The sequence below is a fragment of the Medicago sativa genome, chromosome 4, assembly GCF_051527215.1.
Source record: "Medicago sativa cultivar Bolivia chromosome 4, Bolivia_mono, whole genome shotgun sequence".
Classification (NCBI taxonomy): domain Eukaryota; kingdom Viridiplantae; phylum Streptophyta; class Magnoliopsida; order Fabales; family Fabaceae; genus Medicago; species Medicago sativa.
This window is the reverse complement of record NC_140752.1, coordinates 84,885,060-84,903,698: the sequence shown is the minus strand read 5'-3', so window position 1 is coordinate 84,903,698 and position 18,639 is coordinate 84,885,060. Positions and strand designations below refer to the sequence as shown.

At 30.7% G+C, this 18,639-nt stretch overlaps 1 protein-coding gene and 2 pseudogenes across 3 annotated transcripts; all 3 read left to right on the top strand.

The window, feature by feature from the left end:
* The first annotated feature begins 1,678 nt into the window (after positions 1–1,678).
* Positions 1,679–8,104, top strand: LOC146932989 (oxoglutarate-dependent flavonoid 7-O-demethylase 1-like; annotated as a pseudogene). The gene is made up of 5 exons (XR_015007302.1): positions 1,679–2,303; positions 2,505–2,752; positions 4,214–4,427; positions 7,269–7,379; positions 7,689–8,104. The product of XR_015007302.1 is annotated as an oxoglutarate-dependent flavonoid 7-O-demethylase 1-like (transcript).
* A 4,296-nt stretch (positions 8,105–12,400) lies between these two features.
* LOC146932988 (oxoglutarate-dependent flavonoid 7-O-demethylase 1-like) lies at positions 12,401–14,888 on the top strand. Its single transcript, XM_085704715.1, has 4 exons — positions 12,401–12,741; positions 12,948–13,195; positions 13,678–14,002; positions 14,480–14,888. The coding sequence occupies exons 1-4, from the start codon at positions 12,484–12,486 to the stop codon at positions 14,744–14,746; spliced, it is 1,098 nt and encodes a 365-aa protein (XP_085560841.1). The 5' UTR covers positions 12,401–12,483; the 3' UTR covers positions 14,747–14,888.
* Positions 14,889–15,483: 595 nt separating this feature from the next.
* LOC146932987 (oxoglutarate-dependent flavonoid 7-O-demethylase 1-like) lies at positions 15,484–18,149 on the top strand (annotated as a pseudogene). The gene is made up of 3 exons (XR_015007301.1): positions 15,484–15,989; positions 16,834–17,158; positions 17,461–18,149. The product of XR_015007301.1 is annotated as an oxoglutarate-dependent flavonoid 7-O-demethylase 1-like (transcript).
* The last annotated feature ends 490 nt before the right edge of the window (positions 18,150–18,639 follow it).

The following is an 18,639-nucleotide window of genomic DNA, read 5'->3' as shown; positions in this document are numbered from 1 at the left end:
ATATAAATCATCCATGTAAATTGCACACAAATATGAAACGATTTTATATGTTAATATTGAGACCCATTAAAATTAAAGTCGTTTGCCCTTGTAGCAAACACCGTTAAATATTAATAGGGTAAAATGGAGTTTATAGGGAATTAGGGATGATAGAGTTTATAGGGATGAAGAAGATGAACATATACGTCCACCTATCTAGGTTGAGCTAAACACAATGTTCCTGTCACATAGTGTAAATAACGCACACATTATTATTTTTTTGTAACAAAATGTGTTTAAAAGGTTAAAGATATAGATATTTACATACTAAAAGAACTAAATTGTTATAAAAAATAAAATAAAAAGATTAAGTTGGTACAAACAAATCACTTAAAAGAACTCAATATATTTTGTGTGTTTAATATTCGGTGGTGGTTGTAGTTTTTTTTTTTTTTTTTTAGGGGGAAGGTGGTTGTAGTTGAAAAATAAAATCGAATATGCCTATATAAACAAGCTTGTATATGATTATGAACATACATTTTGAGAAAGATTTGAAGCCATAATAATAGTATATAATTGAACAAAAAAAGTATATACTTAACATATTTAACAAGGGGAAAACCTATTACTATTAAAAATTAAAACAATTTAACACTATTATTTAATATTAACCAAAACATTAATGACCATTGACCTCTCAAAAAAATATTAACCAATACATTAACTAAAAGAGAGACACACACGCATATATATATAGACCTTGAATGGGTAAAAAGAGGTATATATATACTATTATGCCAAATGGATCATGGAGTCCTCGTGAGCTTAGCTCAGTTGGTATGGACAATGCATAAAATATGCAAGGTCCGGAGTTCGAATCTCGGCCACCAAAAAAATGGATCATGGAGTGTTTTAAATTTGATTTATTGTTTGTATTGAACTAATCTTTAGTTCTAAATTAATCTTTTGTATCAGCAAGAGTTGATAAGTTAGGCTTTTAAAAAAAATTAATAAATTGATCCTTTTTTTATATCCAGTTTTGTTAGAAAGTGCTCATATGATCATTTAACATTACATCTAAAGGATCATGGAGTGTTTTAAATTTGATTTATTGTTTGTATTGAACTAATCTTTAGTTCTAAATTAATCTTTTGTATCAGCAAGAGTTGATAAGTTAGGCTTTTAAAAAAAATTAATAAATTGATCCTTTTTTTATATCCAGTTTTGTTAGAAAGTGCTCATATGATCATTTAACATTACATCTAAAAAATGTTTATAACATCAAACATGATTATTTACATACAATTTTTTCTTATTGTTTTTCAATTCAATTTTTCAGATAAATATTGCTTATCAACATTATAAATCAAGTAATCGATTAATTTTATTCACATGTGATATCTAATTTTAAGAGCGGTGAATTTCAACCTACCAACTTAAAAATAAATGTTCATATAAACATTTTTAACTAAGATCGATGCAACCCTAAAAAAAAAAAAACTAAGATCGATGCAAAGAGAGTAACAACATAGTCCCGTGAGCATAGCTCAGTTGGTAAGACAATGCATTATTATATGCAGGGGCCGGGGTTCGAACCCCGGACACCTCACTTATTCACATTATAAGGTGAATTCTAGCCACTAGGTTAAATGATCAAATGCATTTAATCTATGCTATGTCCCTTTACCTGCCGAAGAAACAAAAACAATGAAGGAAGAAAGAAGATAGAGCAGCCACCTGCCGAAGAAACAAAAACAATGAAGGAAGAAAGAAGATAGAGCAGCCAAAAGAACATTATATGGAAAAACTGAAATATCAAAATGTTGATTGTGGAAATAAACATGAATAAATAAATAATTAACACAAGTGATGTACAGAACCTTATGCAGTAGTATCTTATTAGATTTGTTTACTAGCTCGCAAGCTCGCACCTCATAATAAATCTCACATCTATAAAAAAAAATTATTCCAAAAAATTGTTACTTTTAATTTTTAACATACTTTTAATTCTCAAAAGTAATCTACATAACTTTAAATCTTATTTATATATTTTCATTTCACACTCGCATGTGACCGTAGTTCATTGATATGGAACCAATTACTCATGAAGTGCCCTCTGTTCAGGAATTATATTAGCAAAGGAGGCATTGACCAAAGTTCCAGATCGCTATGTTCGTTCACATCATGACCGTCCAATACTATCTTCAACTACTCCTTCACCTCAACTTCCTGTCATCGACCTTAGCAAATTATTGTCTCATGATCTCAATGAAATTGAGCTAAAGAAACTACACTTTGCATGCAAACATTGGGGTTTCTTCCAGGTTTGTCATCTAGTACTTGTCTCCTTTAATTCCTTCTACAAAAAATTATGTGAGATTGTTTTTCATTATTGCAAGTAGAGTCTACCATATATACATACATGATTTCTTGATGGTGTAAATTTTACACTAAAGTGTATCTAAATTAAACTATTATGTCATTTAATGCACTCAAGTTTTGACTCTTGTGGGAGACAATTACAGTTGATAAATCATGGAGTGGGAGAATCATTGATGGAAAATGTGAAGAAAGGTGCTGAAGAATTCTTCAATCTTCCAATGGAAGAAAAGAAGAAGTTTAAGCAAAGAGATGGAAATGTTGAGGGATACGGTCAGGCTTTTGTAGTTTCGAAGGAACAGAAACTAGATTGGGCAGATATGTTTTTCATGTTCACTTTGCCATCCCACAAAAGGAAACCTCACTTGTTTCCCAACATCCCCTTACCCTTCAGGTTCTCTCTTCCTCTCTATCTCTCATACCCTGCCTGCCCTAATTTCCTCATTTCTTTTGCTTTGGCTAATAACATTTGCTTAACAAGTCCATGAAAGAGTCAACTTGCATGTATGTCAATTTTAGATTAGATAGTATATACACTACTATTCCTGAATCATCATGAGTCACATGCTGCATGTCCATGAAAGACAAGATGTGGAGAATTCCTGAATAATGAGTAACATGCCGGTGCTGCGTGTCATGAAAGACAAGACGTGGAGAATTAAATCGAATAATACTGTCAAAATTAATGGTCCAAACCACGAGCTTCTTGTGGGTTTGTGAACGAAATGGTTTTCAGTTTCCACGGCACTTAAGCGCTGAAGGGGAATTTGAGTAATTTATAGGTGTTTTTCAGCCTAACTTAAAGTGTAAACAACAATTTTCGATAAATTATTATTAATTGAAGGGACCCTATGTTCATGTTATAATCAGGCCCAGCCCTTAGCAAGCGCAAAGTGAGCTACGGTGTTGGGCCTTGCAATAATAGGAGCCTCAAATATTTTTCATTTTTTAATATAGCATCCAAAAGTGTTAGGTGTATATAATAAAATATAAAAAAATTTGTAATATATATATATATATATATATATATATATATATATAATCATTAGACATCTTTTAATAGTTTATTGGTAAAATAGAATGCACTTGGGTCCTTGGTATTGAGGTTCAATTTTGTGTGAATTTGAACCAAATATAAAAGTCTCAATTACATACACAACTACTAGGCCATTACAATTTAATATGCATTTCAAAGTTATTTATAAATGTAGAAAACTACTATATATCTTAAATTTTTTGTCATCTATTTCCATTAACAACACAAATTAAATCCGTTAAATATTTAGTATTTTTCTTATTGTTTTAAGTTTAATCATGCATGCTTAATAATTTGCTACGATTTTTTCCCGATATTAATATTAGTTTGTCACTATTTAGAGACACTTTTTTAAGCAACAACAACCTATGCACTTAAAGATCCATTTTGTAATAAACAAATTGATGATTCTTGTAAGTTTTTGGTGTTTCTTTTTATTACGAACAAAATTTTTAATATTAAAACAATCAGTGGTTAGTGAAATTCAACACAAGTTAGTTAGTACCTCCCATACAAACTTACTTTTACTTAATAAGAATGACTATTTTTTTATGTTATTTACAACTTAAATAGATGATTACCTTGCTTAAAAAATCTTGTTTTTCCATAAGGGTTCATTTTTAATAATTGAACATGGCCTCCAATTTTATTGGACCGGTCTTGATTATAATGACAATGTTTTATCAATGCTAACACCCCGTCAATCAAATTATTTTTAGAATATTGATACATTTACTAAAATTGTCATGTTTTTAATTATTTGTCCCATTTTTACTAGATTTTTTTTTAAATTTGAATAGTTGCAACATGTGAATGCAGAGATGATTTAGAGGCATATTCTGGAGAATTGAAAAATCATGCTGTCCAAATAGTTGACCTAATGGCCAAAGCTCTAGCAGTGGACACCATGGAAATTAGAGAGTTGTTTGGTGAAGGAGTTCAATCAATGAGGATAAATTACTATCCACCATGCCCACAACCAGAACTTGTAATGGGAATCAATCCCCACTCCGATGGATCTGGCCTCACTATCCTTCTACTAGGGGTGTTCAAAATATCCAGTTAACTGAACCAAACTACTAACTGAACTGTATCTGAACCATATTTTATCTGAACCACTTAATAAAGTTTTGAACTGAACCATTTTTTAAATACCAATTTAAGTTCAGTTTAAAACCAGTTTTGAACCGGTTTAAGTTTATGAACCGGTTTTTCTAAATATCACAAAATCAACCTCTTTTGAAAGTTTGCAATCGTATTTCGTATTCACAAAATCGATCCCATGGCAAAAGCTTGCGATCGTATTCACAAAATCGATCCCAAATCACAAATCGATCCCTAGCCCCAAATCGATCCCAAATCACAAATCGATCCCTAACCCAAATTGTTGAATCTGATATTTTTTTAATATATGATATGGTAAAAGTGTAAGTAATTGTTGTGATTTGTGCTGATGGGTTAGTGTTGATTCATTCATATATATGGGAAAGTTGAGTGGTGATTTAAAAGTAGGAGTTAAGAACTAAACGAGGGGCTTATGTAAATACAAGCAGAGCAAAACAAGGGGCGGTTTCACCTATTTGTTTAGAACCAAATTACGCTTTCCTCAAAATCTACGCGGTGTCAAATGTCTAGTCTCCTATTTGTTTTTGTAAAGTTTGAGTATCATTAGTTGGTGAATCATGTTTGTGGTTTACATAAGATGAATCATGTTTGTAAAGTGAATTTTAAGATGGTGTTGCAGCATCCTTAAGATTAGCAATGTTGGCTTTGTAAAGTTTTTGAGTATCATTAGTTGGTGAATCATGTTTGTGGTTTACATAAGATGAATCATGTTTGCAAAGTGAATTTTAAGATGGTGTTGCAGCATCCTTAAGATTAGCAATGTTGGCTTTGTAAAGTTTTTGAGTATCATTAGTTGGTGAATCATGTTTGTGGTTTACATAAGATGAATCAATGTTTGCAATAGGACAGCTCACAGTTTGTTCTTTTCTTTTCTCTTTGGTTCCACCTTTTTCAAAATAATAAAAATGCATTGCCCTTTTGTTTTATGTCATGCTCAATTTTACCAAGCGTAATCATAGTTTATTTACTTAACACATGAAGTTTGGCCTTTTCATTTGTTCTAAAGTATTTTTGTTCAGTTCTGTAACATGCAGAGATTAGTGCAGTTCTGTAACATGCAGAGATTAGTGCAGTTATTAGTGTTGGTTTGTTCATGTACAAAAGGAAACGTTTGATTGGATTGAGTAGATATTGTATAGTTAGCACAAGAATTAATGTTTCCTGAGGTTTGACGTCTTAAGACCAAGTGACTGACCATACGGAAACAGGACGTAGTTTCTTAGTTCATTTTGTGTCTGTGATTTAGAGACAACCATAGCTGATGACAAGATCATTAGGATCCCTCAATCATGTTTTATTATTAAGTTATTAATACCTATTTCGTGATGGGGATTATGTGCTATAACAAATATTGGAGGAGGACGGTTTCGAATTTAATTTGTCTGTTACGTTACAATTTCATAATTTCATATCCCATGTGCTTGGTCCAGTCAACATGTTTGTAGAATCACTAAATTAGAGAATTGGAGAGAGAATGCAAAATTGAATTGAAGTTAGCAATAATGCCATCATGTCAAAAACAGAGTTCAGAGCTTGAACAACATGTTTCTATATTCTGGCTCTGACTATAGTTAGTTGATCAAATTGAATCTGGTCATTTGTCTGACTTAGAATGTTTTGAACCATAATAAGCTGCTAATGCTAATGTTGTCTACTTTCTTCTTTTGTTCCATGCCCACTTTCTGTAAACAGGACACTTTTACTACTATTGCTCCAAATTGAAGCGGGATTTTTCAACTTTTACTACTATGCTAATGTTGTCTGACACTTTTACTTTCTTCTAATGTTGTCTAAATTGAAGCGGGATTTTTCAACTTTGGCGATTCACAACGCCAATACTTTGGCGATTCGCAAGTTTGGATTTTTGTTATCCACATAGGATTTTTGTTATTGGCAGGATTCAGCAATTTTAATTTGACATTTATGTAGGAGGGGATATTGTTCTATTTTACTATTAGTAGAGTATCTGTTACAGTGTTATGGAGATTTATTTTTTAAGTGTCTGGGATGTTCCTTTGGAGTTAAGTTGTTCAAGTGGCAAGCTTTTGCTCTTCTTATAGTTTCCTTTCAGTTTTTTGTGATCTTTTGTCTGTTTGTATGAATGAATCTTTACCATTGACTATGTTCTATGTTGGTAATCTAAAATGCTTCTGGAGAAATGCTTCGTGCAGGACAAAAAAAGTTCAAAATAATAACAGAGAACCATTTAGTTGAAAATTGAAAATTGAAACATAATTTGTGAACCATTTGCGTATAATCTGTTTTTGAACAAATAAGTCATAATGTTTCTAGCTTTTGCGTATAATCTCTTTTTGAACAAAATAAGTCACAATCACAAATAAATTATAATAACTGAAAACCAATATTTTTACTAGTGTCACTAAAAAAATGGGTTTTTTAAAAAAAAACAATGACTAAAATCCAGTTCAAAAAAAATCTGGTTCAAAACCGGTTAAAAATAAGTAAACCAGTTTAAAACTAAAATCCAGTTTGAAAACTAGTTCAAAAAAAATCTGGTTCAAAACCGGTTAAAAATAAGTAAACTGGTTTAAAACTATAAACCGGTTCGAAACCGGTTCAAAATAAATAAACCGGTTCAAAACTGTAAACCGGTTCTGAACCGGTTCTAAACCGAACTAGAACTGGTTTGAAAAATTAACCAGTTTTTTTTAAAGTGGTTTTAAAAACTGAATTGTATCCATTAATGTGGTTCAGTTCCAATGCAGTTTAGAACAATGAACACCCCTACCTTCTACAAGCTAATGAAGTGGAAGGTCTTCAAATTAAAAAAGATGTATTGTGGATTCCTGTTAAACCTCTCCCTAATGCTTTCATCATTAATGTTGGAGACATGTTGGAGGTAATCATTAATATATTGGTTCTTTTAAGGTTAACACAATAAACCAACTAATATTACTATAGTTTTTCATTTCCTACAAACGTTGTTTTGTCCTTACTTTGTCACCAATTTCCATTAGTTTTTAAATGCCAAATAATATATATTATTGGACTGGACCTTTTGATAATTAGCTAGATTAATAGTAGTACCTTGTTATTCTACTTCACATTATTCTAAAATGGATAGTATATGTGTCCCAAAGGAAGACTAATGAGTTGCAACTTGCAAGGATTTTCTAATTTTTTTAATCACATTCAATTGATTTGTTAGATTATGACAAATGGAATTTATCAAAGTGTTCAACACCGAGCAACTGTTAATTCAAAGAAGGAGAGGCTTTCTATAGCCACATTTTACTTCCCTAATATGGAGGGAAGTTTAGGTCCAGCACCAAGTCTTGTTACTCCAAATAATCCAAAATGGTGTTCGAAAGAATTAGTGTCTTAGAATATCGCAAAGGATATCTTTCACGTGAACTCAACGGGAAATCATACCTAGATAGCTTGAGGATCAAGAAAGAAAACGGGAAAAGTTCTTAGACCTTTAACTTGCAACTCCATTTCATATGACATTGAGAATATGTTCTTTTAATTTGTGAAAACTTATCTGTGTTGAAGAGTGGTTTGTCTCAGGGGACAACACTAGTTCATCTTAATCAAATGTATATTATCTTGATTGAATGTTCATCTCTCTCAAAAAAAACAAAAAACTCACCCTCTCCCCCTCTCTCCCTCTCCCTCACACAGAAACACGTGCAAATCAATTTAACGTAGCGTCATACGTCAGCAACACACTCTCTTATTAATAGAAATTCATATGAGTCTTGTTAATTTTATGCAGAGTCTCTCTTGAAAAAAAAACAATTATGTAGAGTCCACAAGATTTAGTAGATTTAATTTGAATTTCAATTAATAGAAGATTCTTTGTTAAAAGTATTGGATGTAAGAAAGTTTGTTGTTGACATATTATTATTATTTTTTTTAAGAAAAATGCTATTTATGGTGAATTAAAATCTCCTGAATTCCATCCCGACATGTGTTTCACTCAGTCATTTATTATTGACTTCCATCTTTATCACTAACTTTAAGTGAGTTATGCTCCACGTTGATTTTTCATTGGTTAATTTTTTATTTGCAAGGCTTTCTTGATATTTTTTCCGTTGTCTAGCTGATGTTCTAATTGTGTAAAAATTGGGCAAGAAATTATATAGGTAGGGTTAGACGATTATCTATTTTTGTTGGATGTGAGTACAAAAGATCCATTATAAACCAATTATAAAGAGAGAAAATTTACCCTACACTTATAATTTCACTTCTACAAACTATTTAAAATGTCAATATTGCCCATTTCAACTATTCTAAATTCAGCATGAATTCACCGCTATATGACATTTCAAGGAAAATTTGATACAGCTTTTATGGAAATCAAATTGGAAAACATATATATTAAGATACCCAATGCATACGTTTGTTGTTGAACTTATAAATTTTTGCCAGCAATTAAATATCGTTGCCTTAGAGGGTACTCCCTCCGGTCCTTATTATAAGAAACAATTGACTTTTTTGGTTCATTGTATAAGTGATGTATCTAGTCTATATTTACAATAAGATACATTAATTATTCTATGAACCTAAAAAGTCAACTTTTTCTTATAATAAGGACCGGAGGGAGTAATAGGCAACGTTTTGAATGTTGGCTTATAAAAACTTGTTTTCTATACATATTTTAGTCCACGATTTGAAAAGCATAAGTTTGAAAAGTGTTGCCTATTCCTTAATAGATCGAAAACTTAAGTTTTTCGAAACGATAAACCAAACAGAATAACTTAATTTAACCTTTTCAGACTCCCTCAAAAAAAAAAAAAAACTTTTTCAGACAACATGCTGGAATTAATATATTTTTTCTTAACAAATTGTAAGTTTTATAAATTAATATATTTTTTGCCTGCAGTTAAAAATTGTTTTCATAAGTTTCCTGAAATGACGTTTTAATAATATTATAAAAACTGTTTCCATAAGTTTTCCAAATTAAATGATACAGAAAAATTGTGTAAAAGTCTTCCGGTTTAAAATAAGAGTGAAAATATGTGAAAACAAAATGGACGGTTGAAACAAAATATAGGGGTAAAAGTATTTTTTTTGTGGGCCTTTTCTTGGACAGATACAAGGTTTGGATCCATGACTTAATTGGGCTGTGAAGCATTGGGCCGGGATACTTTTTTGTTGATTTTTATGAGTTTTTTGCTATTATTTTTTCCACACTGTTTTTTTCACGCACCCTATTTTTTTCTTCAAAAATGTTCTTTTGATTTTCAGATTTTATAATCCTTCCCAAAAAACGGTTTGAATTTTATCATCTTAAAATTATTTATATATAAACAACGATCAGAATCTCTTCAATTTCAGTATTTACGAATTTTGTTTTTTAAAAACATTCAAAGAACAAGTAAAAATCATTACATCTATCAAATAAAATAAATACAAAAATACTAGGAAAAAAATTCTAAAAATCAAATAAAGCTAGTAGAATAATTTTTGAGTCCTAAATATGAATTTTTTTTAAAAAAAAAAGGATCTAAACGATAAAATTTTAGATATTGAGGGGTGAAGTCCTATAAAAAGTTCCTTCTAAGGGAGTCTTGTTCCTTTTTTTTTTCCTTCTGATTTTTTCAGCAAGTTTCGGAACAATCCGATCAAGAAGGCTAAAAACTAGATTCTCGACTAAGACACGACAAGAGCAGCTAACAATGACCTAAAACACAAGGAGGGGGTTATAATGTTTAGTATGATTAAACTAGTTATCTATGTTACAAACAGGCTCCGCCTTTGTGCTTATACAATTCATATTATATAATCAGAATATGTTTTCCCCTAAACTCTTGGCACAAGAGTATATAGGGTATTCAGATTTTATAATAAAAAAAAACGAGCCCTTCTATAGGGGGTGTTCGGATTATAAAATTTAAAAATACTTATGTTTTCAAATTTTATAATTTGAATTGGTGAAAAATACATTTTTCCACCCAAAAATAGATGAAAAACTTTTTTTGGATTATATAATCCGAAAACCACAGATGTATTTTTGAAAGAAAAAATAGAGTGTGTGAGAAGAACATATGATGGAAAAAGTAATACTTTTTTTATCACTGCATTGTCAGACTTTTAATTTTGATTATTAATTACACAAATCAATAATAATTGTGTTAATATAACTTGAGCTTGAGTCCACAAGTCCTAATTCAATGGACAAAATTGCTAAAATTGTTAGTTCAAACCACATGTGACTCTGCCACTTGTGTGTTTTTGAGTTTTCAAATATTGTCATTTTGCCTATCTATAGAAAAAAAACTTAACCTTAAAATCTTAAAGAATGATTCACAGGTACAGTTATACAATGACATTTAGCGTTAAATAATTAAACTTTTTATATATCAATTATAGTCTATACAAAAATGAAAATCAAGCGTGCAACAAGTTGTACCACTAATCAAAATAAAATAGTTTCGTCAACTGGACTTTTGATAAAGTTGGTTAGAACTTCTGATCGCTATAGTTGTGAGAGTTCAAATTAGAATTTTCAGATGGTTATATGTAATCTCTATCATAAACACCCCTTCATTAATTTTAGATTAAACTGTTGTTGTTTGATTCTTTTTCTTTACACAAGTAAATGTTTAATCATTGTGATTGCGGTAGTCTAAACAAATTAATAGGTAGAATCACCAATAGAGTTTTCTTTTTATGGTACGTAAAAAATCACAAATAGAAAGGACCCCTTGAAGTAAAAGTCACAAGAAAGGGAGATTATAATTATGGGGCTCTGAAAATTCTAGGTGGTTCTCAAATTTTGAGAAGAGATTTAAATTTGTGAACATGAAATATGAAGTATGTATCAAAATGAATGATACAAGAAGAGTATGAATGTATGTATATGTTTGTTTTTGATCTACTCCCTTCTCCCAAATTATAGGAAAAATATGGTAAAAGAAAATTGATGTTTTTTGTTTTAAAATTTAAACAAAATACATCATCTTTATTTGATTTATTTTTAATTTGTTTATAATTTATGACAGAGAAACTATCAAATAACAAATAAAGATATTATGAATTGAGAAGACGATACAGACAAGTCATCTTTATCATCCAAATGGGCTAATCTAGTCTTACGGTATGTGAGATTTTCCAATATAACCGAACGATAAAATTAAAACAAAAACTAAAAAAATACTTTTCAAGTAAAGCAGCCGACTATTGCTTCAAAAAAAAGAAAAGTAAAACAGCCGACTGTGTCAAATTAAAATGTTAGTAATAGTCATTACATACCACTTTTGTCAAAAAAAAGTTATTACATACCGTTCTTACTTGAGCACATGTATTTGACACACTATTATTCAATTATATTTTCTTTCTACTTTTTCTCATTATTGTATGTGTGTCTAAAATTGAAATATTAGGTATGTGCTCAAGTAAGTATTTTCCTACATACCACTAAATAAGTCGTGGACCTCGTTGGAGGATCCTGGACTTATATATATATATATATATATATATATATATATATATATATATATATATATATATATATATATATATAGGGGTTTGCTAGAACACACCAACTAGTTTTTATGTGGGAGTGTTTTAGCAAGTAAATAACTAAAAAGTGGTTAAATACACCCTAAGGTGTATGTTGCTATAACACACCTTCTAACAAAAACAAGTGGGTGTGTTCTAGCAAATCCTATAGGCATTTGCTAGAACACACCCACTAGTTTTTATGTGGGAGTGTTTTAGCAAGTAAATAACTAAAAAGTGGTTAATTACACCCTAAGGTGTAGCTTTGCTAAAACACTCCCACATAAAAACTAGTGGGTGTGTTCTAGCAAACCCCTATATATATATATATATATATATATATATATATATATATATATATATATATATATATATATATATATATATATAACCCCCTTTCTCAACATATTTATTGTAGCATTGTCCACTTCTAGTATCAGTTAACAATCAAACACCTATTTGTGTGTCTGTATAGTGCATGTCCAATTGAAGTTATGGAACATACATCTCCGATTGTGTCCTCTGAATCTCTGAATGTGCCTTCTGTCCAGGAAATAGTAAAGGAACCATTGACAAGAGTTCCAGACCGTTATATTCGTCCACATCATGACCGTCCAATACTATCTACAATTACTCCTTTACCCCAAGTTCCTGTTATTGACTTTAGCAAGTTGTTGTCCCAAGATCTCAATATAAAGGAACCTGAACTGGATAAATTACACTCTGCCTGCAAAGAATGGGGTTTTTTCCAGGTTTGTTATCACATCCATATTAGAGAAAAAATATTTAATTATTCATAATAATTCATATATATAAGAGTTTGGTAAGTACAAGTCTTGATATAGTTTTTTTCTTGATATAGTTACATATTAAAGTATAGTATACTTTTAATTTTGATTGATATACACATAATATCATCCATTATTTTTATTTATATATGGGCAATGATTATTTATAGCTGATTAATCATGGAGTGAGCACTTCATTGGTGGAAAATGTGAAGATGGGTGCTAAGGAATTCTACAATCTTCCAATTGAAGAGAAAAGGAAATTTAGTCAGAAAGAAGGAGATGTGGAAGGGTATGGTCAGGCCTTTGTAATGTCTGAGGAACAGAAATTAGATTGGGCAGATATGTTTTTTATGTTTACTTTGCCATCACATATGAGGAAACCCCATTTATTCCCTAAACTCCCCTTACCATTCAGGTTCTATTCTACTATTCCTTATCTTAATTTTTTATTTGCATGTTTTCGTCCATGACAATTTTGAAAATATTTTGATTAAAATGCAATCGAAGAAAGAAATATTAAATTCTAGAGTTTCTAGACTTGGTGCTCTTAGTAACGCTAACTTCCGGGTATATTGCATCAATTGTATCATGCATCATAATCCAAAACTTTGTGTAGATAGCCACAACCAATTAAACTAAGTATTGTTAATGTTTTCAAACACTGGAACTAGTGCAAGTAGTTGGTGCGTAATTGGTAGGTGTTGTGTTGTATATTTCAAAACAACAACTTTCACTCTTAACCATAAAAATAATTATTAGATTCAAATTAGAAATTAAGATAAAGGACCCATTTAATATATTGTCAAAATTTTATATCATATTTTTCGCATGTATTGACTTTTACAACCCAAAAAATATTTATTTTCATTTTTTTTTTGTGTGGATGGAATGATATAGAGATCATTTAGAGACCTATTCAGTGGAGCTGGAAAAACTCGCCATCCAAATCATTGACTTCATGGCAAAGGCCCTAAAAGTGGACCCCGAAGAAATTAGAGAGTTATTTGGTCAAGGAACTCAATCAACAAGGATCAATTATTATCCACCATGTCCTCAACCAGAGCTTGTTATAGGACTTAATTCTCATTCAGATGGTGGTGGCCTCACCATACTTCTCCAAGGCAATGAAGTGGAAGGACTTCAAATAAAAAAAGATGGACTTTGGATTCCTGTTAAACCCCTCCCTAACGCTTTCATCATCAATCTTGGAGACATGTTGGAGGTAATTATTAATTATCTTGTTCTCATCTTGTTTGGATTCGAAAATCAGATTCTCTCGTACAATTCATTTTTAATCAAAGTTAACTAATTATTTAAGTACAATTATTTGTTTCATTATTTCACAATTAGCTCATCATATCAATGTGTTTTTAAGCAAACTATATCAATTTTAAAATACAAAATTTAGGTGTCATGGTGTGCGTTGTGTTTAAGGTTTTCTAATCATAATTATAATTTAATATATTGATAATGAATTTTTTTGAAATGGTATTGATAATGTATTTAATAATACAGATAGAATCATTTTAAATAAAACCTTACCAAACCTTAATGTGGGCTACAAAGATGTTTAATTAATTGTTACAAAAGTTTGCTTTGTCCTTATTACATTGCCTCACTCATTTTTTTTTAAGGAGCATTGTCTTACTCTATATATTTTTTTCATATGTTTGTGTAACATTGTCAACTTATTTGGCAGATGATAACGAACGGAATATATCCGAGCATTGAGCATCGAGCAACAGTGAACTTAAAAAAAGAAAGACTTTCTATAGCTACATTTTACAGTCCTGGTAGGGCAGTAATTTTACGCCCAGCGCCAACCCTTGTTACTCCAAAAACACCAGCATTATTCAAACCAATTGGTGTAACTGATTTCGTCAAAGGATACCTTGGAAAAGAACTCCGTGGAAAATCATTTCTTGATAGTTTGAGGATCCAAAATGAAGATGAGAAACATGCTTAGGTGTTGAATTATCAACTATGAAAATTATACTGGAGTATTATATATTTATATAGGCTCATAAGCATTCAGTATAAAATAATATGTATGAGATTATAATTATAAATAAATAAATAAATAAATAAATAAATAAAAGCTTTATGAACTTTTCTTTTTTGATTCGCATTCAATAACTTTAGTGGCCGAAAAATCACCATGACTAGTGTATTTTATGGAAAAGGAATACAAAAGAGAAATGATAGATAAGAAAGGAGTGAGTGAGAGAGAGAAAGAGAGAGTTAAGGTGGTTTTTATGTCGGATATGTTTTTTTTTCTAATGTTGTTGTGCAAAAGGTTTTCCAGCCACTAAAAGCAACAAGCTTTAGTTTTTGCTAATGTTGTTAAGCATATGCTTTTCTACATTTTCTTTTCTTGTTTGTAGTCTCTCTTTTGTTCAAAATAAATTTATATTTTCATCCACCGCATTATTAAGAGCCGTGCTATTTTGACAAGAAGTTGACATCAAATTCCGGCAACAAATTAAATAGTTAAAATAATTTAGATATACAGTTAATTATGGTTGATAATTAGTTAATCTCTATCTCTATAATAACCAAATGTTTTGTACAAATTCTCAAGTACACTTGACATCTTCACATTTTAAAGAACATTAAAGTATGTCCTTATTATAAGAAAAATTTGACTTTTTAGGTTCATAGAATAATTAACGTATCTTATTGAAAATATAGACTAGATACATTACTTAGATAATGAACCAAAAAAGTTAATATTGGTGGTAAACCCGTTATTGAATTTGAAGGATGGCACCATATATTTGTCATTAAAGATAAAATCAATTAGAAGATTCGTTAAAGACAAAATTGACTAGTGTGCACTTGTGTGACAAACCCTTTAACTTTTAATATTGGTGGTAAACCCGTTATTGAATTTGAAGGACGGCACCACAACATACATCTCTGATGCTGCCCTCTTTATCTTTGATTGTGCCTTCTGTCCAGGAAATAGTAAAGGAAACATTGACAAGAGTCCCAGACCGTTATGTTCGTCCTCACCATGACCGTCCAATAAAATCTACAACAACACCTTTGCTTGAGCTTCCAGTGATTGACCTCAGCAAATTATTTTCCCAAGATCTCAATCTAAAAGGACAAGAACTGGATAAGCTACACTCTCTGCAAAGAATGGTTACTTTGCCATCACACATGAGGAAACCCCATTTATTCCCTAAACTCCCCTTACCATTCAGGTTCTAGATTAATTATTTACTTTGCATGTTTTCATCCATGACAATTTTGACAATAGTTTTATGAATCTGCAATCAAAATGAAGGGGAGGGGGGAAGTCGTAGGGTGAGAATTGTATCAACATATTAGTATCATATATCTTTTACTTAGACGACTTCATAATTGTATCGTATATTCTAAGACATTAATTTCCTTCCATATTGCATCATGAATCGAAATCCAAAAAGTAGTGTAAATAGCCACATGCAACTAAATAATTCAATTAAAAATTAAATTAGCTATATTGTTAATGTTTTCAAACACCGGGTCTTGCGCAAATTAAAGTTATTAGCTTCAAATTAGAAATTAGGATACAGGACAAGTAGTTTTGCCAATTTTTTTTTTTATCATAATTCCGATTGCATTGACTTTGCTCTGTAAATATACAAATTTAAGCACATCATATTAGACGTGTTATTGTTAATTAACGGACCAGGATTCCCTGCAACATAATAGCATAATGACACAATTTCATACATCTATTGATCTCAACCATTGATATAAGATCAGACAATTCAAATTACACTTAATTTCACATAGTTAAACTATTTCATCCGTTAACTCAGATCGAAATATCAGATAGTCGAAAGTTGTAACCGTGTCAAGTAGTTACAACATGAAATCCATTTTCAAAACCACATATTGCCAAGTGATGTCACCCAAAACCATAAATTGACCGGCTACCTGAATTAAACCGAAAAAGATATTAAAACAGATATATAGTACATGTTTGATGACATAGCACATTTTTTTCAATACACTGCAATTGTATTTTAAAACCCAAAACATGTTCACCTTTCTTTACAGAGATCATTTAGAGACCTATTGTGAAATGCTAAAAAACCTCGCCATACAAATCATTGACTTTATGGCAAATGCCCTAAAGGTGGACACTAAAGAAATTAGAGAGTTATTTGGTGAAGCATCTCAATCAATGAGAATTAATTATTATCCACCATGTCCTCAGCCAGAGCTTGTGACAGGGTTTAATTCTCATTCAGATGGTGGTGGCCTCACCATACTTCTCCAAGGCAATGAAGTGGAAGGTCTTCAAATTAAAAAAGATGGATTTTGGATTCCTGTTAAACCCCTCCCTAATGCTTTCATCGTCAATCTTGGAGACATGTTGGAGGTAATTATTAATTTTTGGTCTTCTCGCAAATAACCAAAAAATTAAATTACATATTATAATTTTTAAACAATCCAAAAAAAAAAAAATAGTGCAAATTTTCTATTAGGATGACTCATCATGATTTCAGCAAATTTACTTTATATAAAACATGCGCACACATAAAATAATATGTCAACTCTCTTATACTTAAGAGTTTTGTTTGATTCACGCTCAAAAAAAAGTTGTTACAAAAAGTTTTTTGTCCTTATAACAACATCATATTTTGGTAAGTTTATAACATTGTCAACTTAATTATTTGGCAGATTATAACAAACGGAATTTATCCAAGCATTGAGCATTGAGCAATAGTGAACGTAAAAATGGAAAGACTTTCTATAGCTACATTTTACGGTGCTGGTTGGGAAGTAATTTTAAGGCCAGCACCAACCCTCGTGACTCCAAAAACACCAGCACTATTCAAAACAACAAGTGTAACAGATTTCTACTTGGGATACCTTGGAAAAGAACTTCGTGGGAAATCATTCCTTGATAGTTTGAGGATCCAAAATGAAGATGATAAATGCAATTAGGTGTTAAATATTGATCAAACGATGGAAATTGATTATATAAGTTCATAAGCATATATGTACAAAAACTTTATGTGTGAGTATGAAATCATAAATATAAATAAGTATTACACATTGTCGTTAGACAAGCGCCGTCTTTGCTACAGATATGAATTTCTCGGATGTGGTGAAAAATTTCATACTTTTCAACAATGTGCGCAAAGGTAAGAAAGGAAAAAATGTATCTCCTCTTGAATGATTGACAACGATTTGATGTATTTGGTTGAAGAGAAACAATGTTTTATCAAATGATAAAGTGACTAATTCTGTTTTATTGAATTATGCGTCTATCTTGGTGATCTTGGTTCATCTCTAAGGAGGAAAATTATAAAAAGTTAGTCTATTCCAATTAGTGGGGAAATCCAATTGGTTGTTTTGAATGTATCTAATTATTGTTGCTTTATAATGGGGTTCGAGTATAAGGATACTCGTTTAATATAATTTTGCTTATAAAAAAATTAAAAAATTCTCGGCGTCCATCTTTTTCCATGGCACTATATAAAGGGTAGCTAGACCGGTGAGTCACACAAGTTTTTAGTCGGACAGAAGGGTCTCCTATTTTTCACAACAAATTGTCCTTCTAAAATCATTGTCATTGAAAGTTTAAATTATAAATCATAAATCAATCGATTATATTGCATTTGGAGTATATATCGTACACTAACAGCTTAATTTGTGTATGTTAAATGTCACCGTAGTTTATTGTTGAAATTGCAAACTAGTATTGATATTTTAAAATTAAAATTGTTATTATAGGACAAGTGTTTAAATAAGAAAAATGAAACATGACATAATAAAAACTCACCAACCAAATAACGAGGTATCTGAGAATGGTATATTTTTCTGCATCATCATCATCCTTGTAACCTTATAAAC